Raw genomic sequence first — 27,879 nt, 5'->3', positions numbered from 1 at the left:
ACGCATATCTGATATTCGTTCTGAATCTACTTTGGGGTTCTCCCGGCAGTAAACCCATTAGGTTCTACTGCACTGGGAGTATGAGCACGTTCCGTTAGAGTTTTCCAGATGTTTTATGACACTAGTACAAATAATTATGAGCAGGAAAGTTTTGAAGTCTTAAATACAATTGTCATGACATTACTTGTCAGATATTTTATTGCCTTACTAAACGGAGTCTCTTATTCTCAAACAGTTAATCTAGTCTATTTTTAATTTACGTGTAAATTATCTGATATTTTCTAGATCTCTCCAATGTTGTTAATATATTTATATATATTACATAAATAATATCGATTTTCATATTGATTCTCATAGCTCTAAAAGATTTGATATAAAATAACAAATTGGATAACCCATCTCTTGAAATGTAACTAATCAAATTTAGTTATAGACGATTACTTCAAAACTCTAACTTCTATTTCTATCAACTATTTTTGATATATTGTATATTAATTGTTTGATAACCATCTCAGACATATTATGTATATGGATTGTGAAAAGGACACTGCTGGTCTTAATTGACAAGTTGATCCTACACCTTACACATGATTACAAAAATATTTGAAATTGTCATAATTTTTTCCATTTAATCCATTGTTATTGGTTATCGGACACACTCTAATATGTAAATTAATAAATTTAAGATATAATTCATAATAAAATATAAACTAATTATGTAATTTATTGATTTCTGTCAATATATTTTAAAATTAATTTTGTGATTAATAATGCTTAGTGCTCAAAGGAAAAGCGTTCATATTCTAAAGTACTGTAAGATTAAGACTTGAAAACAACCTTTGTATATGTACATATACTTCTACTATTGTCTGCCTTTTATCAGCGTATATTTTTTGAAGAAATAGTTATACATAAAGGAATGCATGTCACTCAAATATAATTTGCCTTAAAATATATTGGATTTGTTTATTCTTTTATTGAACTTGATTATCATCTATTGTATATTTATACCAGTTTTTATTCTATTAGAAATTTGTATTATTCTCGTGATAATTTATTGCCTTATTTTTAATTTCAAATAATAAAATGAATTATGCCTTTCCTTCATCATGCTCATCTCATTAACTTTTTATTTGAAAAATCACAAAATCTGAAAAATTAAAAAGACTTTATAATTCTAATAAATAACTAATCTCAATAATAAACTTTAATAAAATTCCAAAACTATTCACTCTTAAATGTTCCTATCCAAATTTTTAAATCTTGAACACTATATCAATTAATTACATACATTTTGCTTAATTTTAAGAAGATCCATAAATGTTAATTAATCTCGCTATTAGCTTTGAACTCTTTAAGCATTTATTATATTGTGGGTATACTCGTTTATACTTATACTTATACTTATATACTGTGGTTTCATAGTGAAACGTTTTATTTTAGTATTTCTAATATTTGATAACTAATTTTTACATAGTAAAAATAGCAGCTATTTCTTATATTTATTCTCATATTTATAATATAGTGACAACAAGAGGCGGTTAATAACTTTGAAAAAACAAAATTAATTGACACAATAAATATTCTATTCATCAATATTATGACAATGATTGCATGTTATTTATAATTGTCACCATATACTAATCTATATATACTTATAATATCTAATTGGAATAAATAAATTGCAAAGTATAAGACTATTTTGTAATTTAGTGATACTAATTTAAATTAATATAATTAAGATATTATTACAATTAATATAAAAAATTGAAAATTTTTTAAATAGTTTGTTAAATATTATCTTAATTTCTATATACATATATTCAACAATATATATATATATATATATATATATATATATATATATATATATATAATTCATATGTTATAGACCTATGTACAAGACTGGATTCATCTTGAATCAATAAATATTTATAATATGCTTGTACATCAAAAAGGACATTTGTATGTATGCGGTGACTGTACAATGGCTGAAGGTATTTACCAATCTCTCAAACAAATTATTAAAATTCATGGGAAAATGTTGGATGAAGAAATTGAAACGTATATGTTATCTTTAAGGGTAAGATTTTATATAATTAACTTTATATAATTAATTTTATATAATTTATATAATTTTATATAAAAAACTTTCTCATGTTTAAACATTCAATGTATTTTAATATAAAACTAAAAATAATTTAATAATACACATATTTTAAGTTTAAATATTATGAAATGCATTGATCGATTTTATTTTTTCAAATACAATATTCCCTAATGCATATCTATAATGCGAAATATATTTTTAAGTAGTATTTATAAACTGATTTTAAAAAATATATTAGAATTAATTTCAAAAAACTTATAAGTAACTGTTATATTGTTTAGAATTCCATTCTTCCGAGTCAAAGGACTAAAATGTTTAGAATGTTCACAAGTTTACTGGTGGCAAAAAAGTTTGGATAAGTGAAAAGAGTAGTGCTTCAATTCGCTATTCAATATATCTGCTTTTCGTGCTTGTTTATTGCGTTTTGTTTAATTTAGACTATAATGATTCTACGTTGACTATGAGAATCGCTGAGATCTTACCATTTCTTGGTTGTTGCCACGTGATGTTAGCATGTACTACATGTAGAAGTAGGAGGTCGTAAGTCTCTGGATCCTCTTGATGCGTTGCGCTTGATACTTATAGTATATTGAGGCTTACTACACGGAGAAGTGGGAAGTCGTAATACGCGTGTCGTTCCTTGATGTCGTTGTACGCTCGAGCACTGTGCGCGAGGTTCAGAGTTAGTCTTATATTGTGGAGGTTGCTACCATCTCACTTGAATATTTCTTGAACTGAATTATACAGTATCATTACGTCGTTGATTTCTTCTTCCAACACTTTTGCCTGCCGGTTATCTAGTTAAATGCGCACATAAAACTGAAGCTAAAAGAGAGAAAGAGAGAGACTGTTCCATGGCCGTCCTTGTAAGACAGACCGTGTTTCTTACATGGCGTCTTTGCTGACATAAGGAGAGCTATTACGTAAGTACGTGGTGTACTTGCCTCAAATATCCACGCGGCAGCTTAGTTAGCTAGAAACAATGGATGTGCTTGTGGATGACTTTTTCCGGATGCCCATCGACCGTTGGAGGTTCTCCCAGAAATTATAAAATTTGAAGTTTCCCAGAAATGATACCATTCGAGGGGTTCTCGAAATCTCAAACATATATTGATTTCATTAAGTCAGCGAAAATTTTAGATTTGTTATTGTTTAGGATTGGCGCACCCAACAATAAACTTTAATTTCATGACATTTAAATCATGATAATTCGCAATATCAAGAAAAGTCGCGAAGAAAAATTATCAGAAACATTCAGAAGCCGTTTCCTTAAAAAGTCCTACAACTTTCCGCATAGCAACTACGGAGAAATCACGAATCGGCAAAAGCTTACGTTCCAAAAATTTAACAGAATATCCTAGAATTGAAACTCTCTCGGCATACGATAAAGCTTCGGCATAGCAACACCAAAGGTATTAGTGCCAGACTCTATGTGTCTATGCGACCATATATAATGAGCAACGAACGTCGAAGAAAGTAGTCTTGTTGAGTGAGTCAAAGTGAAATAGTGCAAGTCACACCTAGTAAAAGTCTTACACATCTACAGGAATCCGTGCAAGGTGCAGTATTTATTAATATCATTATTGTTGCTCAGCGCAAAAATTATCTGTAAGCCGTCTGCAATTTGATTCTTATCAGACCGCTAAGAAGGCACCGAAATTGCTTGGCAGCTCCTGCAATTAATATCATTCATTGCTGGCCAACGCATAAATTAGCGGTAAGCCTTCTGCAACTTGATTCTTATCATACCGCTAAGAGGGCGCCACCTGTTACCTTGCGCCTTTCGCAACTAATTACCATACTATTGTTGCCAGGCGCATCTCGCTCGCGGCCAGACCCAGCGAGAGTGATACTCACTCGTACCGCTTATAATTATAGTTATAGTACCCATTATATTCACTAAAAGACTGGTCGATATATCTCGCTAATGAAGCTACGCCATTGGTCACGCCTCTCCAGCGAACTTAACTCTCATAACTACTGTAAAAAGGCATCGCTACGGTAATATGCTTACAGAGAGGGAGAGAGAGAGAGAGAGAGAGAGAAAACGATTTCCATACTACTGCCACAAGGGCGCTATGATTGCAACACGCCCGCAAATAAGACCAGTATCACCTCACACACCCAGACGACGTCCTGCAGTTTCATTGCCAACAGTCAGGATTACATCGAGCTCAATCAAAGTTACGAAAAACAACTGTCTTTGTACTGAATTGAGCGAGCCGCCGCTGTGTAGCCGCCGATTGTTAATGTGAGCGTGATGAGCCGCCACTGTTTAGCCGTCGCTTGTGTATCTATTCGAGATTGTAAGAGGGGTCCTTGGCAATAAAGACATCTGGCGAAACACTATCGTAAATTTGTCATTTAAGATTTCGGAAATTTCTTGCTCACAACCATCTAGCAGTAGTGTCGTAAAACATCTGGAAAAACAAGATAATAAACTTGGGAAAATCCAACTCATTAACCATCTGTAAGGAATCGCTTCGCTCGGTAACTAAATTTAAGCGGTATGTACTGGCAACCCCCCTTTCCGTCTGTCATGCTGTCAGCATGGCATTTCTCTTGCAGCTACCATAAAATCCATTGAATATCGCTGGGATGTAATTTATAAGTATTCAAAACTATTGAACGTTTAAGGAAAAGGCGTGAGCCTTCTCCCGACATGCCCATAAATTCACAATTCATCTTCTGGATAAAGGCAACACAGGTTGTTTATTTTTCCCATGAAATCAAGATGTTTGAGTCAAAACATAAACTGCAAAATGGACACGCATTCCATCGCTTAACAGCTTATATCGATTCGCAAGGAGTCATCTGAGTAGGAGGACGACTAATGAATTCTTCTCTCGCATACGAACGAAAACACCCTGCAATTTTGCCACACCAATCGCGATTTACGGATCTTGTAATAGCCCAGGCTCATAAACGGACACTGCATGGAGGCACCCAACTCACCCTAGCGCATACACGACAGTAGTATTGGATTCTTGGAGGCCGTCAAGCAGTAAAATCTCACACTCTGCGATGCGCCATATGTGCACGACAGAGAGGAATCTGTCCCCAATATATGATAGGACAATTACCGCTGTCGCGAGTAACACCATCAAGACCATTTGCGTATACGGGTGTCGATTATGCTGGTCCTATAACCCTGAAAACATGGAAGGCAGAGGCGCAAAGACCCAAAAGGCATGGATTTGTGTTTTTGTATGTTTCGCCACATCTGCTGTATACCTTGAAGTGGTCAGCGACTATTCAACAGATGGCTTTGTAGCTGCCTAACGGAGATTCTCTTCTCGCAGAGGCATCCCACACACGTTGCATTCAGATTGTAGCACCACGTTTGCAGGAGCAAACAAGGAATTAAAAAGGTTATTCTCACGGAGATCAGAAGAGCATCATAAAATTGCAGCGCTAACCTCACAAGACAATGTTCAATGGAATTTTAACCCACCAGCTGCGTCTCACATGGGAGGAAAATGGGAAGCAGTAGTGAAGTCTACAAAATTTCATTTACTGCGCACAATTGGAGAAACGCTACTTACGTTGGAGGAACTTACGACTCTCTTGACTCAAATTGAGGCAATTTTAAACTCAAGACCAAACTAGAAGCCTTAAGTGACGATCCAGATGATTACGCTGCCTTAACTCCAGGACATTTTCTAATCGGATGTCCACTTACTACAATACCTGAACCATCTTTAGACGGATTGTCAATATCAGGATTGCGCCGTTGGCAATTTATTCAACAACGTGTCCAGTAATTCTGGTCATACTGGTCATCTTATTATTTACAACGACAGTAATCAATATCTAAATGGCACCATCCAGAAAACAACATAAAGGTTGGTTCACTAGTACTCATCACTGATAACCGATTTCCACCATGTAAATGGCCTCTGACAAGGGTAATAAATATCCTCCCGGGCAAGGACGGCTTAACCAGAATAGTCACTGTAAAAACAGCAACAAAGATCGTCAAACGGCCCATACACAAGCTAGCAGTTCTCCCAATCTGGCAAGCAACATCGTAAAATTTGTATTTAGATTTCAAAACTTCGCTTGCTCAAAATTCTCACGCATTAGTGACATAAAACATCTGGAAAAACAATACCATAAACACGGGATAACCCATAGTTAGACATCTGCATTTTCGTTCCGCTACTACTTCATTCCGGTAACTACTTCAAGCATTACTGCAAGCGGACCTTCCTTCCCCTTCCCGCTGTCAACAAGTTGCAATGCTGTCACCAGATGTGTCAGCGATGCCCCCCCTTTCCGTTGTCTACATGCTGTCGCATGCGGCAGCAGCAATAAGAGATCTGCTAATCATGAAGACCCAGAGACAACTAGGCCCTTAATTAACTCCGAAGCCAAAAGAGGCGCTGATTGGACAGAAAATAAGGGAAGGGGTTCGAGTAAAATTCATGGTCAGCAAATGTATTTAAGGGGCGCAATTTTCAATACTTATTTACTCTTGATACTTAACTCTCTTAATACTTATCACTCGTGATATTTAACTGTCTTGATATTTACTCTTGATAGTTTTTCTTTAGTAGTATTCTCGTGATATTACTCTTTTTTGAAGTGTCCTTCCTTTTTTATATCTCTCTTTTAGTAATACTCTCTCAATATATTAAACGCTTGAGACATTTCATACTCAGTTAAGTTTAGTGAAAGTCCATTTAACACTATTTTGGGAACGACTTACACTTCTTCGGATTATCCATTAACACTGTTACTGGAACAGTAGTTACTGTCCCGAAAGAACTACGACAGAAACCCGTATGTCCACTAACGCAGTTCAAGAAACCGTCGTTACTTGTTCTAAGGGAGCTACGACAATTCGCCTATCAGAGTCCGAAGACGAGTCAACGATTAGTCTTTGTAAGTAGTCTCTACTACAATAATTACATATATATTGAAATTCAGAGTATTACATTGACAAGTACTAAGAACGAGAAAGCTACTCTTAATACGACAGTGCGGAATAAATTCCAGTACGCGTCGTCCAGTTTTTGCGCTCGCCAGGGGCGTCTCATTTTAGTAACCCTCACCTTAGTTCAAGTTCGGAAGCTTATGAAAGTAAGCAACACACAGCGCAAGTGTCGACGAATCCAGTATCGCGCCACTTTTCGATATCTTTCAATCATAAAGCTGCATTCATAACCTCAACCACACACGTGCTCGTTCAAAAGGCGCTAGTGTCGACGAACGAAACTTCGCGCCATTCGCCATTCGTATTCAACAATCAATCTGCATAGATTACGCAACACATTACTTCAATCCAAGAATTAGTTCTATAAGTAATAATAGTAATACCAGTCAACCTTCTCATTAATAAATAACAGAATAAATATCATATACTTCAGCCATATCTTTATTGTATTATTATAATTTCCCTTCCACTTGTGACCTGTCATCGTTACCACACAACGCCCGTGGTCTCTGAGTTGTCAACGGCATCAAATTGTATCCGTCGAACCGGCCTTGATAAAACAAGTCGGAACGACGAATTGCATTTTGTACACACTTTTTAATTCCGCTTTCAACTGTTTCAATCCCGAACAGTAAGAATTATTTATTTGTAAATTAAGCTCAAGATGAATATCAGAAATGTTAGTGAAATATTATTAACTATATTATAATGATATACATTATCTTTGAAAAACGGAGTAGTCAATATTTCTATTTAAAGTATGAAATTAATACGATTTCTATAATTTATTTGCATTTATATTATATTTATATCATTCACTTAAAAATTATATTCCTACAATTAAATATACAATGTGCAATTTTCTACTTCATTTTTCAACAATTATTAAAATATTTAAATTAAACGATATAGGTATAGAGAAGATGTAAGAAATATGCATCATGATAGTTCTGTTATCCTTTTGTAATTACTTTTTTTTCGAGAAGTTAGGCAATATTTAATAATTTTATTATTGTACCTTGACACGATGTATCTAAAGTTAAAATAAATCTGCTAACAGAAGGATCTTTTGATTCAAAAATAATTTTTCAAGTAATGCAAGCGTACTATCAACAGTTTAATTGAAAATATTGTTTTAAAAATATAATCTAATGTTCTAAAAGTAAATATCAATATTTTTAATTAAGGCTAATATTAGTTTCAACTATTATTATTATCTAAAATAACGATTACTGTAAAAAAATATTAATCAAATAATTCAAGTATATATACTGCGTTAGACAAAATTTTGATATCCATATGATAATACAACACGTCATTAAAGATAAAATTATTTATTAGAATAATAATTTTTTTTATTTCGTTGTAATGATAACTCATCTTAAAGTTGAAAAATAAATACCTACTAGTATTGAATATTAAATATTACTTCAAATATATAAGAATAAGTAATAGTATTTAAAATCTTCAATTTTAATTAGGTACTTAATTTAATACAGTACTTTTTAAAACTAGATTCATTCTATATACTATCTATAAACAATATACAAAAAATTAATGATACTAATAAATTACTAATAAGTAAGTAACAAATAATAATATTTAATACTAACATATTGCTTAAAGTTTAAAAAATATTATTAAAATTTTGATGTTATAATATTATAATAAAAATTGATTAAATTATTATTTAATATAGAACTATCCATTAAAACTTATATACAATAGAATATATGAACAACAAATATTTAATTACTAAAAAAATTAACTCATTATCTTCGATAAAAAAAATATTAAAAACAAATGTACATCTAAAATATACACGAATATATATACGTTTGAGATTGCGAGAAAATTTTTACGTCGTTCAATTATCTTGCGTACCTGAAAGGATTAATTAGTCGGTCGGCTTCTGAATATACCTACTAGTAAAACATCTGGCATTGATATTATAAAACTTTTTCGAAAAACAAGTCATAAAACAACTGGAAAACTCAGATGTTAGAGTTTTCCGGAGATGGTCGCGTCACCCAACATTAAGACCTTTTCAGCACGTATTGCTCCTCCCCCTTTCATTCGACCTAACCTTGCGAACGCCAGAGCCGCCGATAGAAATAAATAGAATAAAGATAATTAATTTAAAAATAATTTAAATAGAATCAGGAGCTCTTCTTCGCTCGAGAGCAACTAAAAGAATGAGTTTATTGAATGAGGAATACGCCACGAGAGGAATTACTCTCGCCCATGAATCGGTAAGCTTTCTGGTTGGATACAAGAAAAGGGTGAATTTTCCAAAAAGATTGGATACAAAGGTGTCCCAAGTGGACACCAGGGTCAGTGAACTATTTAAGAGGGAAAAACACAATATTCAATCACTCAGTAAAACCATTCACTCACTCAGTCACTCACTGAGTCAGTCACTCACTCACTCAATCATGTTGAAGTCACCAAGAAAGGGTTAGTCCCCTCAGCTGAGTCCGAAGCCATGTCTTCGTTTGTAATCTTGTCAACTCACTGTGCCATAGCCACCATCTTCCATCCAAGGTGTCTCCAGGAGTTAGTTCACCGAACATACTTCAGGACCAAAACCGTTTCAGAGGTAAACGCAACATTATCCTAACTAATTTCAATGCCTGTGCCCAAAGGAAGAACTCACTCGTGCTCCACGCGCACGAAGCTTATCATACTAAAAGCTTCTTGTGCTCAAGGCGACAGAAAAAGAAGAGTCAATTAGCTGAGTCCGAAATGAAATTTCATTACTAATATTCTTAAATTAATGGTGTTTCGCGGCACCTATCCCACACGGTCTCTCCATTCGCCAGCTTATGCCCAAGGAGATTTTCGCTCCTGCTCATCATGCACGAAGTGTACTTCGCATCATTTAGTGTATTTTCCGTGTGGATCCTTTCTTTATTTCAAGGCTCGTGCCCACGCGTATGACTCACTTATTTAGAGGAATTTGTAACTCGCGCCACGGCACACTACTCACAGTTCCACGAATTTTTTTCTTGACAAACTTCGCTAGTAAACTTCTCGATCAAGGTGCTTTGCCACCAATCTCTCACGGTATCTCCAGTTACCAGGATCCATAGCATACTTCAAAATTCAAGACCAATTCAAGGTAAAAGCTACAATTTCCTATTATTTTCACAGCCTGTGCCTCAGGAGATCTTCGCTCTATTTCAAGGCTCATACCCACGTGTACAATTCACTTATTTAGAGTTTTATCATTTCTCCTCTATTTCTTCTTATTTAAAGGTATTTTCACTCATGCTCAGTCCGCATGACGCCTAGTTCGCACCACTCTGTATAATACCGTGTGGATCCTTCTGCTATTTCAAGGCTCGTGCCAAGGAACTGCAGTGTGTACCTAAGAACACGACGCAGTCATAGTTTCCCCACGTGGCACTACTCGAAGAAATGGCGAGAGCTTTACAACCTCCCCCTTTTCTCAGGGGAACCTACAACCTCCTACCTCCAAACGAAGGCCACATTCCAACCGCCAAAGAGTAACGAACGTTCATCTATAACTTCATCAACAATCATCCCTGTACTTGGAAAATAGATGGAATAAATAACAATAAGAAACATGTGTTAACTATTGAATCAATGCATTAACCCTTCCACTTGCCCACGCATTTTCCCACATAACATCTACTGATCTCTAGGTTAATTCCTACAATATATATATTATATTAACTATATTCATTTATAATATCGAATTCTAATGTTAATAAAAATGTAACCTAATAGTAATATACGAACAATAAGATGAAAAATAAAATTTGAAGACAAACAGATGTATAAATATTTCTTCCTGCCAAATGATTAAATCCATGTCCTACGTTAACTTTACGAGCTTAATCTACTAACAAAGCAATAAATAATTATTTTTATAACTAATAACAAGCTACGTATTATATCAATCCAATTAACCTCTATCATGGTGGAATTTATTCTAATGATTCTTATTTATTCATAATAAGAATATTTCTATCGCAGCATTATGTACTTCAATAATTCCGTTGATCCTTAATGTTTGAGATTGCGAGACCTTTTTCAATGCAATAAAACATCTGGCAAAGCAACATCGTTAAATTGTCGTTAGTCTTCAATAAAACTCCTGCTCTTTTTTTATCAAGCTTAAAAGTCATTAAACTCAATCATAAGGCTTGAAGAAAACTCTCTTACTAATGTCGGAAACACAAAAAGGTCAGTACATCTGGAAAACTCCGAAAATCAGTTATACTAGTTACTTCGCATTACCAATACGTTCATTGTTTGACGCGTTAATGATCTAACTGTTTACTGACACGAAGGCGTCTGTTTGTACTAGAACAATTAGAAGTGCCAGATGTACGTACAATTCCTGACCATAAAAAACGTTTCCTAATTTTCACTGCAACTCAAGACCTCAGCACTTGCGATATCGGACAATCGGCCTACGTGCACATCGGCATTTTAAGACAATGCTAAGTCCCAGAGAAGGGAGAGAACACGAATTGGAGACCCCCCTCCCCATAGACACTTTCCCGATTTTAGTATATTCAAGACTAAACCTGGAAGGAAGTGGAAATGAAGGCGTGCATGATTAATCATGCCGCCCAAAGTTGCACTCTGATTGGATATAAGAAAGAAGAAGGGGTTGCTAGTGGAACCGGGTCAGTGAATTATTTAAGAAGGACAAAGGCAATGTTACAACACTTATTCTTAGCAGAAAAGTCACGACTTATTCTCGCGAAAAGTAACAACCTATCTCAAGAAGGATGAACAAAGAAAAGTTGATTAGCTGAGTCTTGTAAAATATCTTTCTACTTCTGTGGTTCAACATCCAGTGTTAGTCTCATCAAGTACACATCGTACAATGACTGAGATTCTCGTCACCTCAAGAAGGAAAGACAAGGAAAGTTCAAGTGTATGCAACTCGTGCATGGAGGTTTAACGTTCACGCCCATGAGGAGAAATAAGGAATATCACACTAGAACTTCAAGTAAATCTATATTAGTGTTCATCTTCACTTGACTTCCGGCGCTTCCCGCGCATGCTCACTCAGTAAAAGGAAACAAAAGAAAGTTAAAGTGCAAGCAGATCGTGCATAGAAGCTTCCCATCAAGCCTATGAGAAGAAACTGAGAATGTCACACTACAACTTCAAGTAAGTCCAAACTTCTAGTATAGATTCTTCACTTCACAGGTTACTAACCCAACGGACTGCAAGCTGTCCGATTCCAGAAGCTTCCCGCACATGCTGACTTTCAAGACCAACAATTTGCATCATTCTGTGGCGTGCATTCCTCAAACCTCTGTCTTAGGCACGTGCTCACTCACACGGCCTACTATTCAGAAGCAACTGCAACACGTGTTAAGATCACGACACGGTCAGGAATCGTAGTGTTCGTTCAGAGCACAACAAACGATCATAACCTCTCAAGTGGTGATATTCAATAGATTATAACCTATCTCTTTTCAGAGTAAATCATTATCTCACGAGTTGCGTCCAGAGAATAATGAATTTATCATCCTTTAGTTCTCCAATAAAAGTATATCACAATGCCATATTATTATTGAGAAACATAAAGGTCATTTATAACCTCATCACGATTAATCATCCCTAAATTGGAAATAAATTGAAAATAAATGGAATAAACAGCAATAAGAATTATGTGTTAATTATTGAATCAGTGCATTAACCCTTCCACTTTCTCACGGATTTTCCCACACAACATCTAGTGGTTTGCTTAGATAATTTTACACGTTTGGTTCTACGAACTGGATTATGGAATTAATTTTTATACACATAATTTTATCAAACTATTACATATAATTAGATAAAGAATATATTACAACGTATATTACAACTTAAAATGAATAGAAATATACGAAAAAATCAATTCATTTGTGTCTGAAAGTCCTGGTTAGGACTCGTAGTGGTAGTGAGAGATGCGCTGATAAAGGATGATGATGCCGTGAAGAGGATCACGGTGTGATAGGTGAGTGTTGACGCCACCGATTGCCGCTACTGATACTGGCGTTGGTGCGTGACGTCACTGATGAATGGCAATGATGCCGTGGTTTTGGTATTGCTGCTTACTTAGTTCACGGAGTCGTGTGTTAGTGATTCGTAAGAACGTGTGTAATAACGTAGCTTACGCGTGTGGAGTCGATCTCGGTGCATTGATGGTACGTAAGGACGTGTGTAATAGCTTGACTTACGTGTAGTGAGCTCGATCCGTGTGATGGTACTGGGAGACTATCTCTGTAGGTAGGGGCGGTCTGTGTGAATTGAAGGTGATCTCTGTGGAAGAGGCGTTGACTGTAGATCGGTAATGTGTGAATTGAAGGTGATCTCTATGTAAATGGTGTTGACTTGTAGGACAGCGATTTGATCTTGATGACTGCTTGATTGAACTACTAAGAGGACGAGAGCGTCAAGCGCGTCTCCTTAAATATTATCGTACAGGCTTGCGATTCCAGTGAATTCTAGATTGCTCTTGTCATGCCGATAGGTGAAGTGACGTCAGTAGAATCTAGCCTTGAAGAGTTCGTCGGCCCTTGTTAGTCGGAATTGTAGTGTAAATTTGCCTATTTGAGTATTGAAGTTTCCCGATTTCGGAGAATCATGTTTATGACTTGGCGCGCAACAATTTGACCTAAGCAGGTGTCTTTACCTCTCCCACTTTGTTTACCGCGTGAATGCTGCAATCCGTAACAATTTGGTCAAATTTATGCTAATTGAGAGACAAGTGTTATAAATTTTTTTAATTTCATGCAAGAAGAAATGGGTGCAGACCCGAGATACCAAATTCTTAAAAGTTAAACCCGTATAAGTAGAGCTCCACTATAAATAATGAAAATTAATATAAATGAAAGTTATAATAAAAATAATCTTTAATTAATGCTATGTTTTAATTTGTATTGGTTTTAGATTCTTTTCTAATGAAAGTATGTTTAAATTTGTTAAATATAATTATAATAGCTTTAAATATTACTTTATTAATTAATACATTTTTTACTAACTACACTTCTTATTGACTAAACTGGAAGACGGACACAATATTAAACAATTACTTATTTAATATTAGTTCCTTTAATATATTTTAATATTTTCATTATGATAAAATCCAGGATAATACAGAACTAACATCTTATTATTAAGTTATTAGCTACAAATTTATTTGAGCAGCTTATTTGGTTCAAAAATATATTTTATACTACTATCAATGCCATAAGATTTAAAAAATTTATAAAAATATAACAGTTTTCTATAGTTTACATTTGAATCAACTCGATTACCATCGAGTATCGGTACTCATTGAAATATATATAACATTTACGTTAAAGTTATTACTAAAAATTATTATTAAAGTTATAAATAAAAATTTGCAGCCTTATGATAAAGGATGACGGAGATTACATAATTTTTATTAAAAATTATTCATGTTATGTTTTTTTAACAGATATCATCCACCAAATGTTACATCGTACAGATTATATATAATTGTTTGTTACTTTTCCATGTTTATGTAAAATTAGGAAAACTGATAACTGTCACGCCACTTATAACCTATAATTCTTGGAACTTGTAAACTTAAACAAAAAATTAATTATTACCTTTACTTTTATTTTTTAAACATGAAATAATATTAAATTTAATAATCATGAAAGCTTGTTTGAACATATTTTAATACAATGATATATGTTCACATTCGCGTTTAAAAAAATTTAAATTTTACAATATTTCAAATAATTCGTACGAATAATTAATATTTTTTAGGATGAAAATAGATTTCATGAAGATATATTTGGTATAACCCTTCGAACAGCGGAGGTTCATAACAGATCAAGAGAAACTGCTCGAATAAAATTGACATCCAAACCTCATAATGAACATTGAAAAATTGTAAACATTGACGTTCAATTAATAGTCAATTTAACTAGCACATCAATTTTATAATTGTATAATTGTAATATTTTAACCACGAAAATAAAATATAAAGTTATCTTAAAGTATACAATAAAGCTTTTAATTTACAAACTTTTTGAAATATTGCTATTTTATAATTATCACAACATCGTATTGTTATATTTTATGCTACATGGTATTTAAAAGTTAATAGTTTTATGTTCTCAATAGAGATACATTAAATAAATAATGATATATTTAAAAAATATTATAGTATCCACTAAATCGAATAAATACTACTATAATCATTGTTTCTAACTCCCATTCAACATTTTCAATATTATATTTTAAAGTTATGTTATATTTTACTATTTCTATTTGTTCTATTGTTTTCTTTTAACAAACAGAAGTAACGTTCTATGTTACTAGATTAAAAATACTTTGCATCCTATTTTAAATTTTAATCATTTAAGTGTTAATCAAATTGTCAGATATTAGTAGTTTAAAATTTAATTCATAATTTCTTTCATAAAGTTTAAAAATAATTTTTTGAGCAAAAATATTCACTATCAGAAAAATGAAAATAATAATTATACTTTCACGTACATAAGATGAAAATTTTACTAAGATTGCGTAAAGAAAATCAAATTATTATAAGCATATTTATAATGAGTATATAAATTCATTTGGATGGCGAATTTTGAGACAAAAAAAACACAGTACATATAACTCTCGCAAAGAAGACGTTAAAGATAGATTGGAATTATAATATATCAAAAAATTAAAATAAAATTCAAATAATTTTAATTATAATTAAATAATTATTTTTAAATAATGCAAACATTTAGAACTTTGTTCAAAATAATTGTCTAAAAATAGAGTACCGAGCTAGGAGGGCCAAATATCTAGAGTTAGGTGTAAACTCCCAGATGGTGGAAGGGAGGATTGCGGGCAAGTGGACAGGATAGTGCATGTATTCAATAATAAATAGATTTGGTATTTGTTTTAGTTTATTGCGATAATTGCATTAGTTGTATTATAATGATTTTTAGTTTATGCTTGAATGCCTTCGTTTCTTGAGTTTTGTATTGCTATTGCCACAGAGCTGCAATGTGCGTTGCATGTACAGGTAGAAGAGCATAGCCTTCTGGTTCTCTATATGTAATGCACGTGTTGGTGGTGTTATACACGTAGAAGAACAAGGTCGTAAACCCCCGTCTTCATCTTAGCTGCAGATATTGCGGCATACGACGCCTCGTAAGTCTTTCTTGTGGGAGCTAAATTTGCCCCTTATGCGTTTGCAGATTGTGTGAGCTTGGTCGCTCTACAGTTCTTTACCTTATGAGGCATATTGTATATCATTATCGTTATTAAGGAATGAAACTTTTACCTTGTAAGCTCTGCAGATTTTGTGCTCTTGATGGCAGCTAGTGATGTCTGCAGATTGTGCCTCGTACGGCAGCTTGTAGTTTATGTTTTGTGTTTTTTCTGGCTATACCTCGTATTGTTTGCTGAGCTTGCCTGAACGGCTCCTTATAGGTTGTGATTATATTGTGCCTTGTGCACCATTTTTTACTTGTTCCTTTTTCCTTGTCTTGCACTGCTGCGAGTTTATGATTTGATTTGCACTTATCTTGCACTTGTTATGAGTTGGATATGACTAGGCTTTGCCTCTTAATCAGCCTTTACTGTGTATGTCTACATCCTTGTTATTTGACGATCCCTTGAAGAAGAAACCTTGCCGGCTTTTCTCGTGAGGAGCGACTTTCGTGCGCCTTGCTGACGTCTTTCTTGAAGGCATTCTCGGCCACTGCGTGGTCCTTATGAATTTCCTGCTTCTTGACGTTTCCAATCAGAGCGCCTCTGTCTGGGCGTCTCCAATCGAATTGATTCTTTTATTATTGGCGGTTCCAATCAGAGCGTTTCTGGTCTTGCATCCCCACCATGAGGGGGACTTGGCACGTTCTCGCTTCACTATCCGAGCCACATGTAGCTAGGTTTGACAACAGCGTATACGTGTAGTGTTGCCTTTAATATCCCTTTTTCGGATGTAAGACGAGGTGGTTTTTGCTTATATTTTTATGACTTGATTATGACAGAAGTATTATGACTTGTCGTCGATAGATGCTTTGTGGTGAGGCCGTGTCAAATGTCTCGTAGCATTAGTTTTATGACGGCTTTTTGCTGGACACTTGGACCTTGTTCTCGCCAGATATGTTTATGAATTGTATTTTCTTTTGATATTCGAAGTTTTGCTGAATTGTTAATCCGAGGCGCGTTTGAATGTTTATTCCTCGAGTAGTCGAGAGTTCACCTTTTTTGGAACTCTTATCTCGAGTTTCCCAGATGTCTAATGAGCTGGGAGTTTCTACATTCTCGAACAATAATAATGTAAAAAGTAAAAAGAGAAATAGAAGCGAATAAAAGAAGAAAACGATGATGTAATTACTGAATTGGCTGTATATGGCTGTAAAAAAATCAGCTATAAAAAAGTTATTAATTAAATTTCGTGTGTACTTTTTCATGAAATGTAGTGTAAAAATGAATTGAATATTAGATGCAAAACTTGCAATGCGATAAAATCATCTGTTATATGTTTTCAAATTGAAGTAGTAGAAATTAATATTACAAATAGAATATCAATTTAAAAAAAAAAATTTATATAATGAAGAATATCTGTGAAGTTTAAGAAATCAGCAGCAGATAATCCAACACTTTTAAAATAATAAATCTTCAATGAATTAAGTTTTATAAACGAAATATATATTAAAATATATATGTAATTAAGCCTAATTTAATATGTCATATATTTGTATGTACAATAATCATTTATACCGTATAACAATCTTAATTCACTATTTACTTTTTGTTTTGTCTTTTTTACATTGTATCATTGAGATCATAGATAAAGTAATATAGTATTTGAATTAATGGCACCGGCATAATTTGATTTTATATAACTATTTGTCTAATACACTAATTAAAGTTAATTTTCAGATTGTACTTTAATCATAATTTGTTAAATGATTAACTAAATGTTCTACATATTTACAATTAAAAATCTTCAATTAAAAAAATCAATATACCATTTACTAAAATTCAGTCAGAAATAGCATAATTTAAATAATCGAAAACTATTAAATAGTAACAAAAATAATAAAGTTCTTTTGTGAAAAACATATAATACTTATATACATCATAGTAAAATAATCAAGATAAAACATAAGAGAATAAGATAGCACATAATAGTTGAAGCAAATATTAATTCATAACTTAAGCAAATTTGAGAAATCTGTCAACTTTCTTAATCAAAAATGGTAAAGGGAAAAACAATGAGCGAAATATTCTAAAATAAATGAAAATAACATAGTGTTACAGATTGCAGTAGTTTCTAAGCGAAATAAAAAGTGGGAGAGGTATGAGCGCGCGAGCATTTGTTTTGTAAAAACTGACTAACGAATTCAAAGAATGCTATAACAGAAAAACTCGAATATACTACTATAATTCCAAAAGTAATAACAAATGAACTCTACGAGGCTATGCCCTCTTTACGTCACAATAAATATCGGACGTAGCTGCACATGACGGTCTCATCCTCTTACTAGTTCAATCAAGCAATCATCAAGATCAAATTATTGTTCTACAAGTCAACGCCATTTACACAGAGATCGCCTTCAATTCACACAAATCGCTTTCTTACAAGTCAAATATCACTTATATAGAGGTCACATCCAATACACAACGATATATTTCCACACACGTAAGTTACGCTATTACACACGTCATTACGTACCAACAATACAACTTAGATTGACTCCACACATGTAAGCTACGCTATTACACACGTGCTTACGTACCATCAATACAACTGAGATTGTCTCCACACACGAAAACTACGATATTACACACGTCCAGTGCTCTCTCCAAGCCTCTCCAGCTCATCGGTAGCGGCAACGGCGACATCAATTCTCCTCAACAGTGACGTCAAACACCAGCGCCCCACTCAAGCCTCTCCAGCTTATCGGTAGCGGCAACGGCGGCATCAATTCTTCTCACCAGTGACGTTACACACCAACACCACCACCCAGGTCTCTTCAGCGTATCGGTAGCGGCAATCGGTGGCGTCAATCATGCACCATACCACAAGAATATAAATACAATATAAATATACAATACATTTATAAGATTATCATCACTCACATTACCTGAAGAAACTCTCACCTATTTATTCTATCATACACTTATTCGATATTCATAGATTATTAACTATTCATTATTTATTATATTCAATAAAAGGGAAAATCAACTCATATAAAAGCAGAATTATTGCATTGTCCATTCCACTTGCCAGCAAGCCTCCCCTCACCATCTCAGGGAAGCGTTTTTAGTCTGATCTCAGACACATAGGTAACACCAGAAAAATAAATATTTCTATTTATTATATAATATATCTACTAAAAAATTTATTATTTATTATTAAACTAAATTCTTACTTATTTATAATATTTTAGAATTTATGTGGTAAAAACAGATTCGAAAAATAAATATAATTAAGTTAATTAATTAACAGTTATAAATTTTCTTATCTATAAATATATTTTCGTTTTTACAAGGTTATAGATAAAACTATCCACGTACACAAGAATTTTATTGACAAAAATATAAAGTATTTCAATAAAGAATTGCGAATCACGACATGAAATGAAATTTGTGTAGTTATACCAGTTAATATTCCGATAACTGCCACCATATTATCTATGTACAGCTATTCGTTACCATTTTTCTGATTACTATAATATTTATTTTTATTCGTCTTCATGTAACATGCTGTCTGTAATTTTAAAAGTTGTAAATGAATTAACTTAAGGATATATTTATTTTCAAATTTAATTAAATTACTGTAATGTTCAAATGGAAAAATAAATTAAAAGTTAATAATAAATTGCTAATAATTAACTTAATAATATTATGAATTCGTTTTATTCGATTTGCTCTTCGTTACTGAATATAAATTAAAATTAGTAAATTAAAAACTTAAAAACGTTATTATAGTTAATTATTATTACAATAACTATTAAAAATGATTATAAAATATTCATCAATTTTTGATGATGTAAGCAATATTATTAATTATTTTCCATTATTTACTTGACTATATAAATATATACCTTTTTTTTGTTGTATCTCATAAATTTGACATATTTATTTTTATATAATTGAATTTCTAATTACTGTTTGAACATTTTTTATTCTTTGATTGTATGTATTATAATGTATGCTGTATTATTAAGAGGCAGAGAGAGAGATTATAATCAAAACTATATTTGAATTAATATAAAGAATTCCGACAGGTCACTCAATTTATACATTAAGCTTTAATCTTTAATTTTGCAGTGACTGTCAATATTAACACATTTACTTTGATTTAATTAATAATTTAATAAATATACCGTATAATAATGAATGATGAAGATGCACTATATCTTTAAAAAATAATTATAAATATTTTTGAAGTTCTTTAAACTTTCAAATTTTAATAACAAGGAAGGTAATCACATACCTGTAGAATTTAGTACATAAATATAATATTTATAAAAAGTAAAATAAAATTAAGATTATTTTCGTTTGATTCTTTTCATGACAGAATTAATAAATGATTTACAGTAAGTGTAATTATATGTTTTTATTTTATTTATCAATTTATAAAATTTTTATTTATTTTACAAAAAAAATAGAGAAAATTTTCTGAAGTCTGACATAAGGGTTCTTTAAGAATATATTAATATTTGTAATTTTTAAGTTAAATTCTAGCGTAATTACATTACTGTAATTAATTACTGAACAAAGATATTCATTCAAAATATATTAAATTACTAAATTGAAATTAATAATTAAAGATATATAAAAAAATTTTAAAAAGAAACGGTATTTCATTCATTTAATATAAACAAGTTATATATTGTTTTTATTATTATTGACTATTATAAATATAAACATATAAAATTTATGCAATTTGTTTTTTACTTATTATTCATAATAAATATAATTTTCTGATAATTAACTTTCAAAGAACAAATTTGTATTAATTAATTTAAATGCTTTAATGTAATTAAATTGTAAATTAGTAACAATTTGTGTTCTGTATATAACAATTATATTTCATTCTATTTAAGTGAAAAATGAAATAAATTTATATTAATAAATTTTCTGGTAATCACTATCTTCTATATTTGTTTGTGGACTAAACTGGTGAAACACAAAATTTTTCTGAAACAAAATATAAAAATTGAATTAATTAAAAATACAAACTTAGTAAGACATCAAGTACAACATATATATATATATATATATAAGAAAAACATTGAATCACCAAAAAAAAAACTAATCACATGAAAAATAAGTATTTCATACAATTTGAAATTTTACAAATACTACATTGTGAAATGGATGATAAATGGTTAACATATTAACTTTTGATATCTTATTAATTTACTACAAGCTAGTAATAGTATCAATTTTATGAGGTTTCAATAATATAAATAGAAAAAATAATTTATTTTTAACTAAAATCTAGAATGGAGTGACATCAATGGATGAATATCAGTAAATTTATTTTTGAAATTATTAATTCAAAATTAAAATAACGAGTCATTTTTTATTCTGAAATTACTTTGAAAACTACATTATATTCTACATCTAGAAATATTCAGTTATTCAATAAAATTATTTATTTTAAGTGTAAAAATTAAAAATTAAAATACTAACATAAATGTAATATTCTAATATTTAATAATTAGTCAAATTAAAATTAAAAACTGGTGTAATTAATAATATATAGAATATTAGAGTTTCTATTCGAAAAATATATATAAACTAATAGTTTATAAATAATTTGTGTATGAAATAATTTTTAAATGAATAGTAATGAAAAATAATTATATAAACTTATTTATTAAATACTTATTAACTTATCGTTACAACCATGTATTAGTATTACATTTTTAACTATAAAAAGTACAAGTTAATTTGAAATATGATTTTAGTCAATTTTATTTCTATTCATATACATTGAAAAACATAATTTTATTGATTTTTTATAAAATTACTTGCAAATATATTTCACATAAAGACTGCTTATATGATAAATATTTCATTTAAACCTTTTTTCTATATTTTAAAGTGTCTTTACAAGTTATTAGTACTCTAAATAGTGAACTTATATTAAGAAATACTATAGTTGTTCATAAAACATAAAAAATAAAGAACATAAAAACAACTCATCAGAATTCAAATGACACACTTCATATCGCGCTCATGAATGTAAGTATATAAATGGAAAGGATAGGTGAGTAGGCAATAAATAACAATAAGATATTTCTAGTCTAATCAAAATTATTTTTATATATAATTACACATTTATCAATTAATTAAAGATGTTACTTTTTAAACAAAGTATTGATAAATGATATTTTGTTCTTGTTATGAATGTTTAATTAATATTATTTATTCAGATTCATACATTTATTTTTCGTAATAAATTGCATAATATTACTGAATATTACATGATCTAATATTTTAAACAGCTACAGGCAATTAGGTAAAAAAGTACTTTTTCTATTTTTCCAAACTATTATATTAATATTTATCTTTATATTATACTGTTTAAATTACAATGAATCTATATTGTATATTTGTCTTAAAATATTTATCTTAAATAATTATATATAAAAATAAATAACATTTGGTGTAGATATAAGCAATTAATCAATCCAACATTTTGGCATTTGTTTAACTTTCTTTTAAAGTTAAATTATCTGAAACAAATAAAACCAAAAATTAGATTTTATATAAAATATTCTAATTCTTCATCAAATTAATTATTAATTTTGAATAATGACAGTTTTTGATAATAATTAGTTTTTTTTTAATAAGATATATTGTTTTAAATTTCAGAGAGAAGAATTAGATTTAGAATTTCAAATATTGACTTTAAAAATGGTTTTACAAATAATTTTTTTTTTACCATAGAACACCTAAAATTTATCATTAATCTTTTTTTTTCATTTCAATTTTTTAACATACATTTTCAATTGCTTTTGATCTTCCCTAATACACAACATAATATTAATAATATGTAAACTTCATAAAATTAATTTTAAAATAATTTCATGCTTTTCAGTAGTACTAATATAAATATTGATATATTATGTAATTTTTCCATGCTAAATATTTTTTGCAATGTATATTCTTGCTATACATATTGCATCACTCTTCAAATTCTACAGTACATTACTAATTTAGTAGATATTTTATAGTAACAAATAAGATTTCGATTTTTTAAAAACTATACTATAAAAATTTTAATCCATAAATTTGTTTCATTTTAGCACCAAAGAGTGATAATATTTATTTTTAGTGTAATGTTTCAGTCTCATTTGTCAATAAAAAAATTCAACCAAAATTTCACAATTTTTATTAAAAATTACACTTAAAATAACAGTACAAAGATGCTTGCTTCTAAACTTATTTAAGATATATTTTTGCTTAGATAAATATATTTTGAAAATATGCAATGAATTTATAGTTACAAATGATTTGAAATTAATTTGCATAATATATATAATGGGCTAATAATAATATATTTTAAGAATAAAGATATTTCAATAATTATTTTTAAAATATTTGATCACATTAATACAATATACCTTCGGAAAAATCCAAAATCAAGAACATTTCTTTGCCAATCTAATACTTCAAAAATTTTAAATCTTGTCTGAAAAATCGATTTAAAAAAAACACACATCTCACGACTTACATTATTTTATGAATAACAAAACTTCATAAGTTTTTTGACACATATTATAACTTCTATTTAAAAACTTATAAATATATTCTATAATATAAGTCACATTAATATATTTTTATTGATTCATTGAAATCAAATGAATGATTGAGTTACTTTTTTTATCTTAATAAAATTTGTATGGTATTCTTTATTAATATCATTTAATTTGAATTCCTTTCAAATATCTCTTAAATTTTTTTTTATGTTACAAAAGTATCATAAATTAAACGTCTTAATTTATTAAACATTAACTTAAACATAAAAATTATTTAAAATGACTACTTATAAAATAAAAAATGGAATTAAAGTAAACAACCCAACTGATTAAATATTATACTAACAACATTTACATGTATATATTTCAAAGCAAAAGAATGAAAGCACTTTAAAATTATCAGAATGGAAATATTTGAAAAAATAGGAAACTATAGGATGTGCTTTTTGTTTACAATTTAAAAATGTCTATTAAACCCTATATTATAAATATAAATAACTAAAATAAACAGAACAAATGTATTTTTATTTTTTTATTTTCATTAAAGATGTATAAAATCTACAAATCATATTTATATTTAATTATGTCCAAAGGATTTGAAAAACAATGGTAAAATAAGCATAAATTATTAGCTTTTCTCCATACGTTCAAAAACGACAGTGGAGGTTGCTTTGATAAAAATTTATATGCTTATTTTTTAAATGTTTAATTTTTGTATAGTTTCTTATGAATACTAACTTAATGCAATGAAGTTTTAACCAGTTGTAGTAAATACAAATAATCATCCATAAGTATTGTTTATTAAATTAATATAATAAAACTAGTGTTAAATTCTATTAATAAATAATTAATAGTTTCATAAATGAATAATCAAATTTAAAATCTTACTATAAAAAAATGAAAATACTTTTTACCAAATGACTACAAATTTATATAATAAATATAGCATGTGTCTATCATTTCATAAGTTACCTTTAAATATCTATATAATTTTTACCTGCCCAACAGCTGGAAGTCTTTGTAATATAAGATGGAATACATGTGCTGGTAATGCATTTTGAAGAACTTCAAGCAATTGATGAGGCTGACCACAAACTGCTACTGCATTAGCTAAATGTTCAGTACCACCTTCCATGTTTCCTTGTGCAAGAAGTTCCTCACCCATCTCTACCTATTAAAACACAAATATTAATTTTTCTACTAAATAATATTAAAATAATATTATATATATACCTCTTGAATGAAAAACTTTTGCACTGCTTCGTGATCCTTAAGATTTGGAACTTTTGATGTAACTTTTTGGGCTTCCTTTTTAGCTTTTCGACCTAAAATATCTTATATATACATTTGAATCATATAATAATTTACTCAATTCATATTTGAGAATAATTACAAAATGACATTATATAAGAGTATATGACATCTTATAAAAAATTATTTAATTTACTTGTTTCAATTTAAGATTAAATAGTAACTATATAAGATAAATAAGATTATGTAGAACCATATGGAACATACAATAATACATAATTATATTTTTAAACCAAATATTTTTATTTCTATTAGGATCATCTATTTTTTTTCTAATTTTAGCTGAAGCAAAAGTTTAAAATATATATTTAATTCACTAAAAAAAAAGATAATATAAAGAATTTTGTATTTTAATACAAATAAGTTTAATGCAAACATATTTTACATTTATATTTTCTAGATATATTTATAAAAATTTCTATTGATATGTGAAATGAAATTGTATATTGCATATTATATAAATTTTTAACCACTTAGTATTAAATAAATTGATTTTAAAAATTTCTTTATAATACATTGTATCACAGTATTAAATAAAAAAAAATAATGTTAATTTGGTGGAAAAATTATAAAGTACTTTTTGCTTATTAATCATAGTTTTTTAATTTTAATGTCAGCATAAACTAACTGCTTCATTTATACTTTGATACGATTTTATAAATTAAAATAATGATATATATTAAAAACAAATGTAATTATAAAATTTGTAATAAATGTGTATTAAATACAAGCTAAATATTATTAATAATCTTTTAACTTTAATTCTTTATATTTTAACAATAAAGCTGTTTCTCTTTGTTTTGTATAAAAATATATCATTTTAAAAAACTATGAAGAAAAACAATATACAAAAATATATATACAAAAAGCATTGTAATATAAATTTATAATTGTATAATTAATAAATTACTTACTTTACTCACATGCAATTAAATTAAATGTGTATAACATATTAGTCATAATCTTCTAATTAGAAACTAAGGATCAAAAATATAAATATATTATTATTTTAAATTTATTATATTTGATTACTAATTTAATCAAATATTTAATAAAAATTATATATATTATAAATTTATTTTTTATTTTAATAGGTACATAAATACCATACATGAATTACAACTTAAATAAATCCCATGAATCAATAATAATTTTACTAAATTTAAATCTACTATAATTTAATATATTTAATATATTTAATATTTTTAATAATATTACTAAATAGTAGTGGTATCATTTAATCTGTTTTGAATATACTTTTATTATAATGGATTATAATACTTGCAAAAACAATACTAATTCTTTTTATTCATTTCAAAAAACAATAAATTATTTCTATATTTTCCAAAATTATGAATTATATAATTTAAACTAATAATATTAACTTAAAAAAGAATAATAAAAATTAAAATACAAAATATACAAATTAAAAAATTTCTTCTATTAAATAAAAATATATTACAAATGTATTTATTACATGTAATAAGAATCGTATGTCACATTTATATTTATGCTACTTTGATTTTATTAATTACAGTTGACATAAAATCCAAAATTGTAATTATATATATTTAATATAACTTCTTTTACAGTATAAATAATATAAAATAAAAAGATTTTATATTTTATAAAATTATAGTATATATTTTAAACGTGCCTAAAATTTGAATTTTTATATAAAATTGCATTATTCTTAATAAAATCCATAATACTGAAGTACTTCAAATAAAATCACACATCTTTTTGATTTAGATAAATCAGTTTTCAAAATTGTTTCTTACGTTCACGTAACTTCTTTTTAAAATCTGGATCATTTCGACGTTTTTGATCAAAATAAAAACAGTATCCAACAAAAATACCAGCAACACCAACAGCAATACTTACAACAGTTTTTGAAATCATTTTTTAATTAAATAAAATTGTTACAATGCGTTTAATAATATAATTGAATACTGTTATTAGCCTCTTTATTCGCATATATATTCTACACATTAAATTTCATTTATATCTCTATACCAAAGTATGCAAAACAGTATGGCTTTATACTAATTTTTCGATTCTGCGCAATACGTAGTCGTGTAACATTACAGTATAACATTTATTTAATATAAGTAAAATAAGTCAGGATTAGTTTGAAATTAAATATATTAATTATTTTAAAAACAATTATTCTTGTTTTTTAAATAAAAGAGCATATAAAATATAGTTACACTATATTTATTTTGTATATGTTCTTTTATAATGAATATCTATTTGCAGTTTTAAATTAAAATTTTTTTTATATATTTTATTCTACTTTTCCATTTTATTATGAATTTGCTATTTTTTTTATTTATTATTTATTTATTATTATTATATTAAAATTATACTAATTTTTTATTATAAAAATTATTGTTTTTATAAAATTTTAATTTATATATTTTTTTAATAATTAAAAATAAATATATAAAATTATTTAAAAACAACCATTAACTAAATAAAATATATTTATGAGACTTTTTTTCAGTTCCATATTGTTTTATTTTCTGGATGCTGAACAATTTATTAAAGGCTCTATACCATAAATTTCAATCTAATTGAAGAAAATTCAGTTTAGTGCAGTAATTTAAATTCATAAATAATATGCAAAATATACATCATATTGTCAATTAGATTAAAATCGAAAAAATAGAGTAACTGATTAGAAACATCTCTACTTCAATGGACGATTAAATATTACAATAATTTATATGCTTTACGTATTAATAGCAATTATTAATAATACAATTTAATATTTT

The 27,879-nt window shown here is 29.1% G+C and overlaps 2 protein-coding genes across 3 annotated transcripts in view; one reads left to right on the top strand and one right to left on the bottom strand.

Annotated features, from left to right (window-relative positions):
- The window catches only part of Nos (Nitric oxide synthase), a 118,962-nt gene extending 103,938 nt beyond the window's left edge, over positions 1 to 15,024 (top strand). Inside the window, exons 24-25 of the mRNA XM_011497741.1 lie at positions 1,892 to 2,083; positions 14,823 to 15,024. Of these exons, the coding sequence (XP_011496043.1) occupies positions 1,892 to 2,083; positions 14,823 to 14,942 (312 nt within the window). The 3' untranslated portion in view covers positions 14,943 to 15,024. The remainder of the gene's footprint in view (positions 1 to 1,891; positions 2,084 to 14,822) is intronic.
- A 6,072-nt stretch (positions 15,025 to 21,096) lies between these two features.
- Tom20 (translocase of outer membrane 20) lies at positions 21,097 to 27,058 on the bottom strand. 2 transcript variants are annotated; one of them, XM_011497739.1, is made up of 4 exons: positions 26,884 to 27,058; positions 25,025 to 25,116; positions 24,789 to 24,962; positions 21,097 to 21,218 (listed from the first exon to the last, which is right to left on the bottom strand). In XM_011497739.1, the coding sequence occupies exons 1-4, from the start codon at positions 27,002 to 27,004 to the stop codon at positions 21,147 to 21,149; spliced, it is 459 nt and encodes a 152-aa protein (XP_011496041.1). In that variant the 5' UTR covers positions 27,005 to 27,058; the 3' UTR covers positions 21,097 to 21,146. The 2 variants fall into 2 exon arrangements, with proteins under 2 accessions (XP_011496041.1, XP_011496042.1); XM_011497740.1 differs by lacking the exon at positions 21,097 to 21,218 and adding an exon at positions 22,671 to 22,765.
- Between the last annotated feature and the right edge of the window lie 821 nt (positions 27,059 to 27,879).

Source organism: Ceratosolen solmsi, unplaced genomic scaffold, assembly GCF_000503995.2.
Source record: "Ceratosolen solmsi marchali unplaced genomic scaffold, CerSol_1.0 scaffold47, whole genome shotgun sequence".
Classification (NCBI taxonomy): domain Eukaryota; kingdom Metazoa; phylum Arthropoda; class Insecta; order Hymenoptera; family Agaonidae; genus Ceratosolen; species Ceratosolen solmsi.
This window is presented reverse-complemented; position numbering and strand designations above follow the sequence as displayed.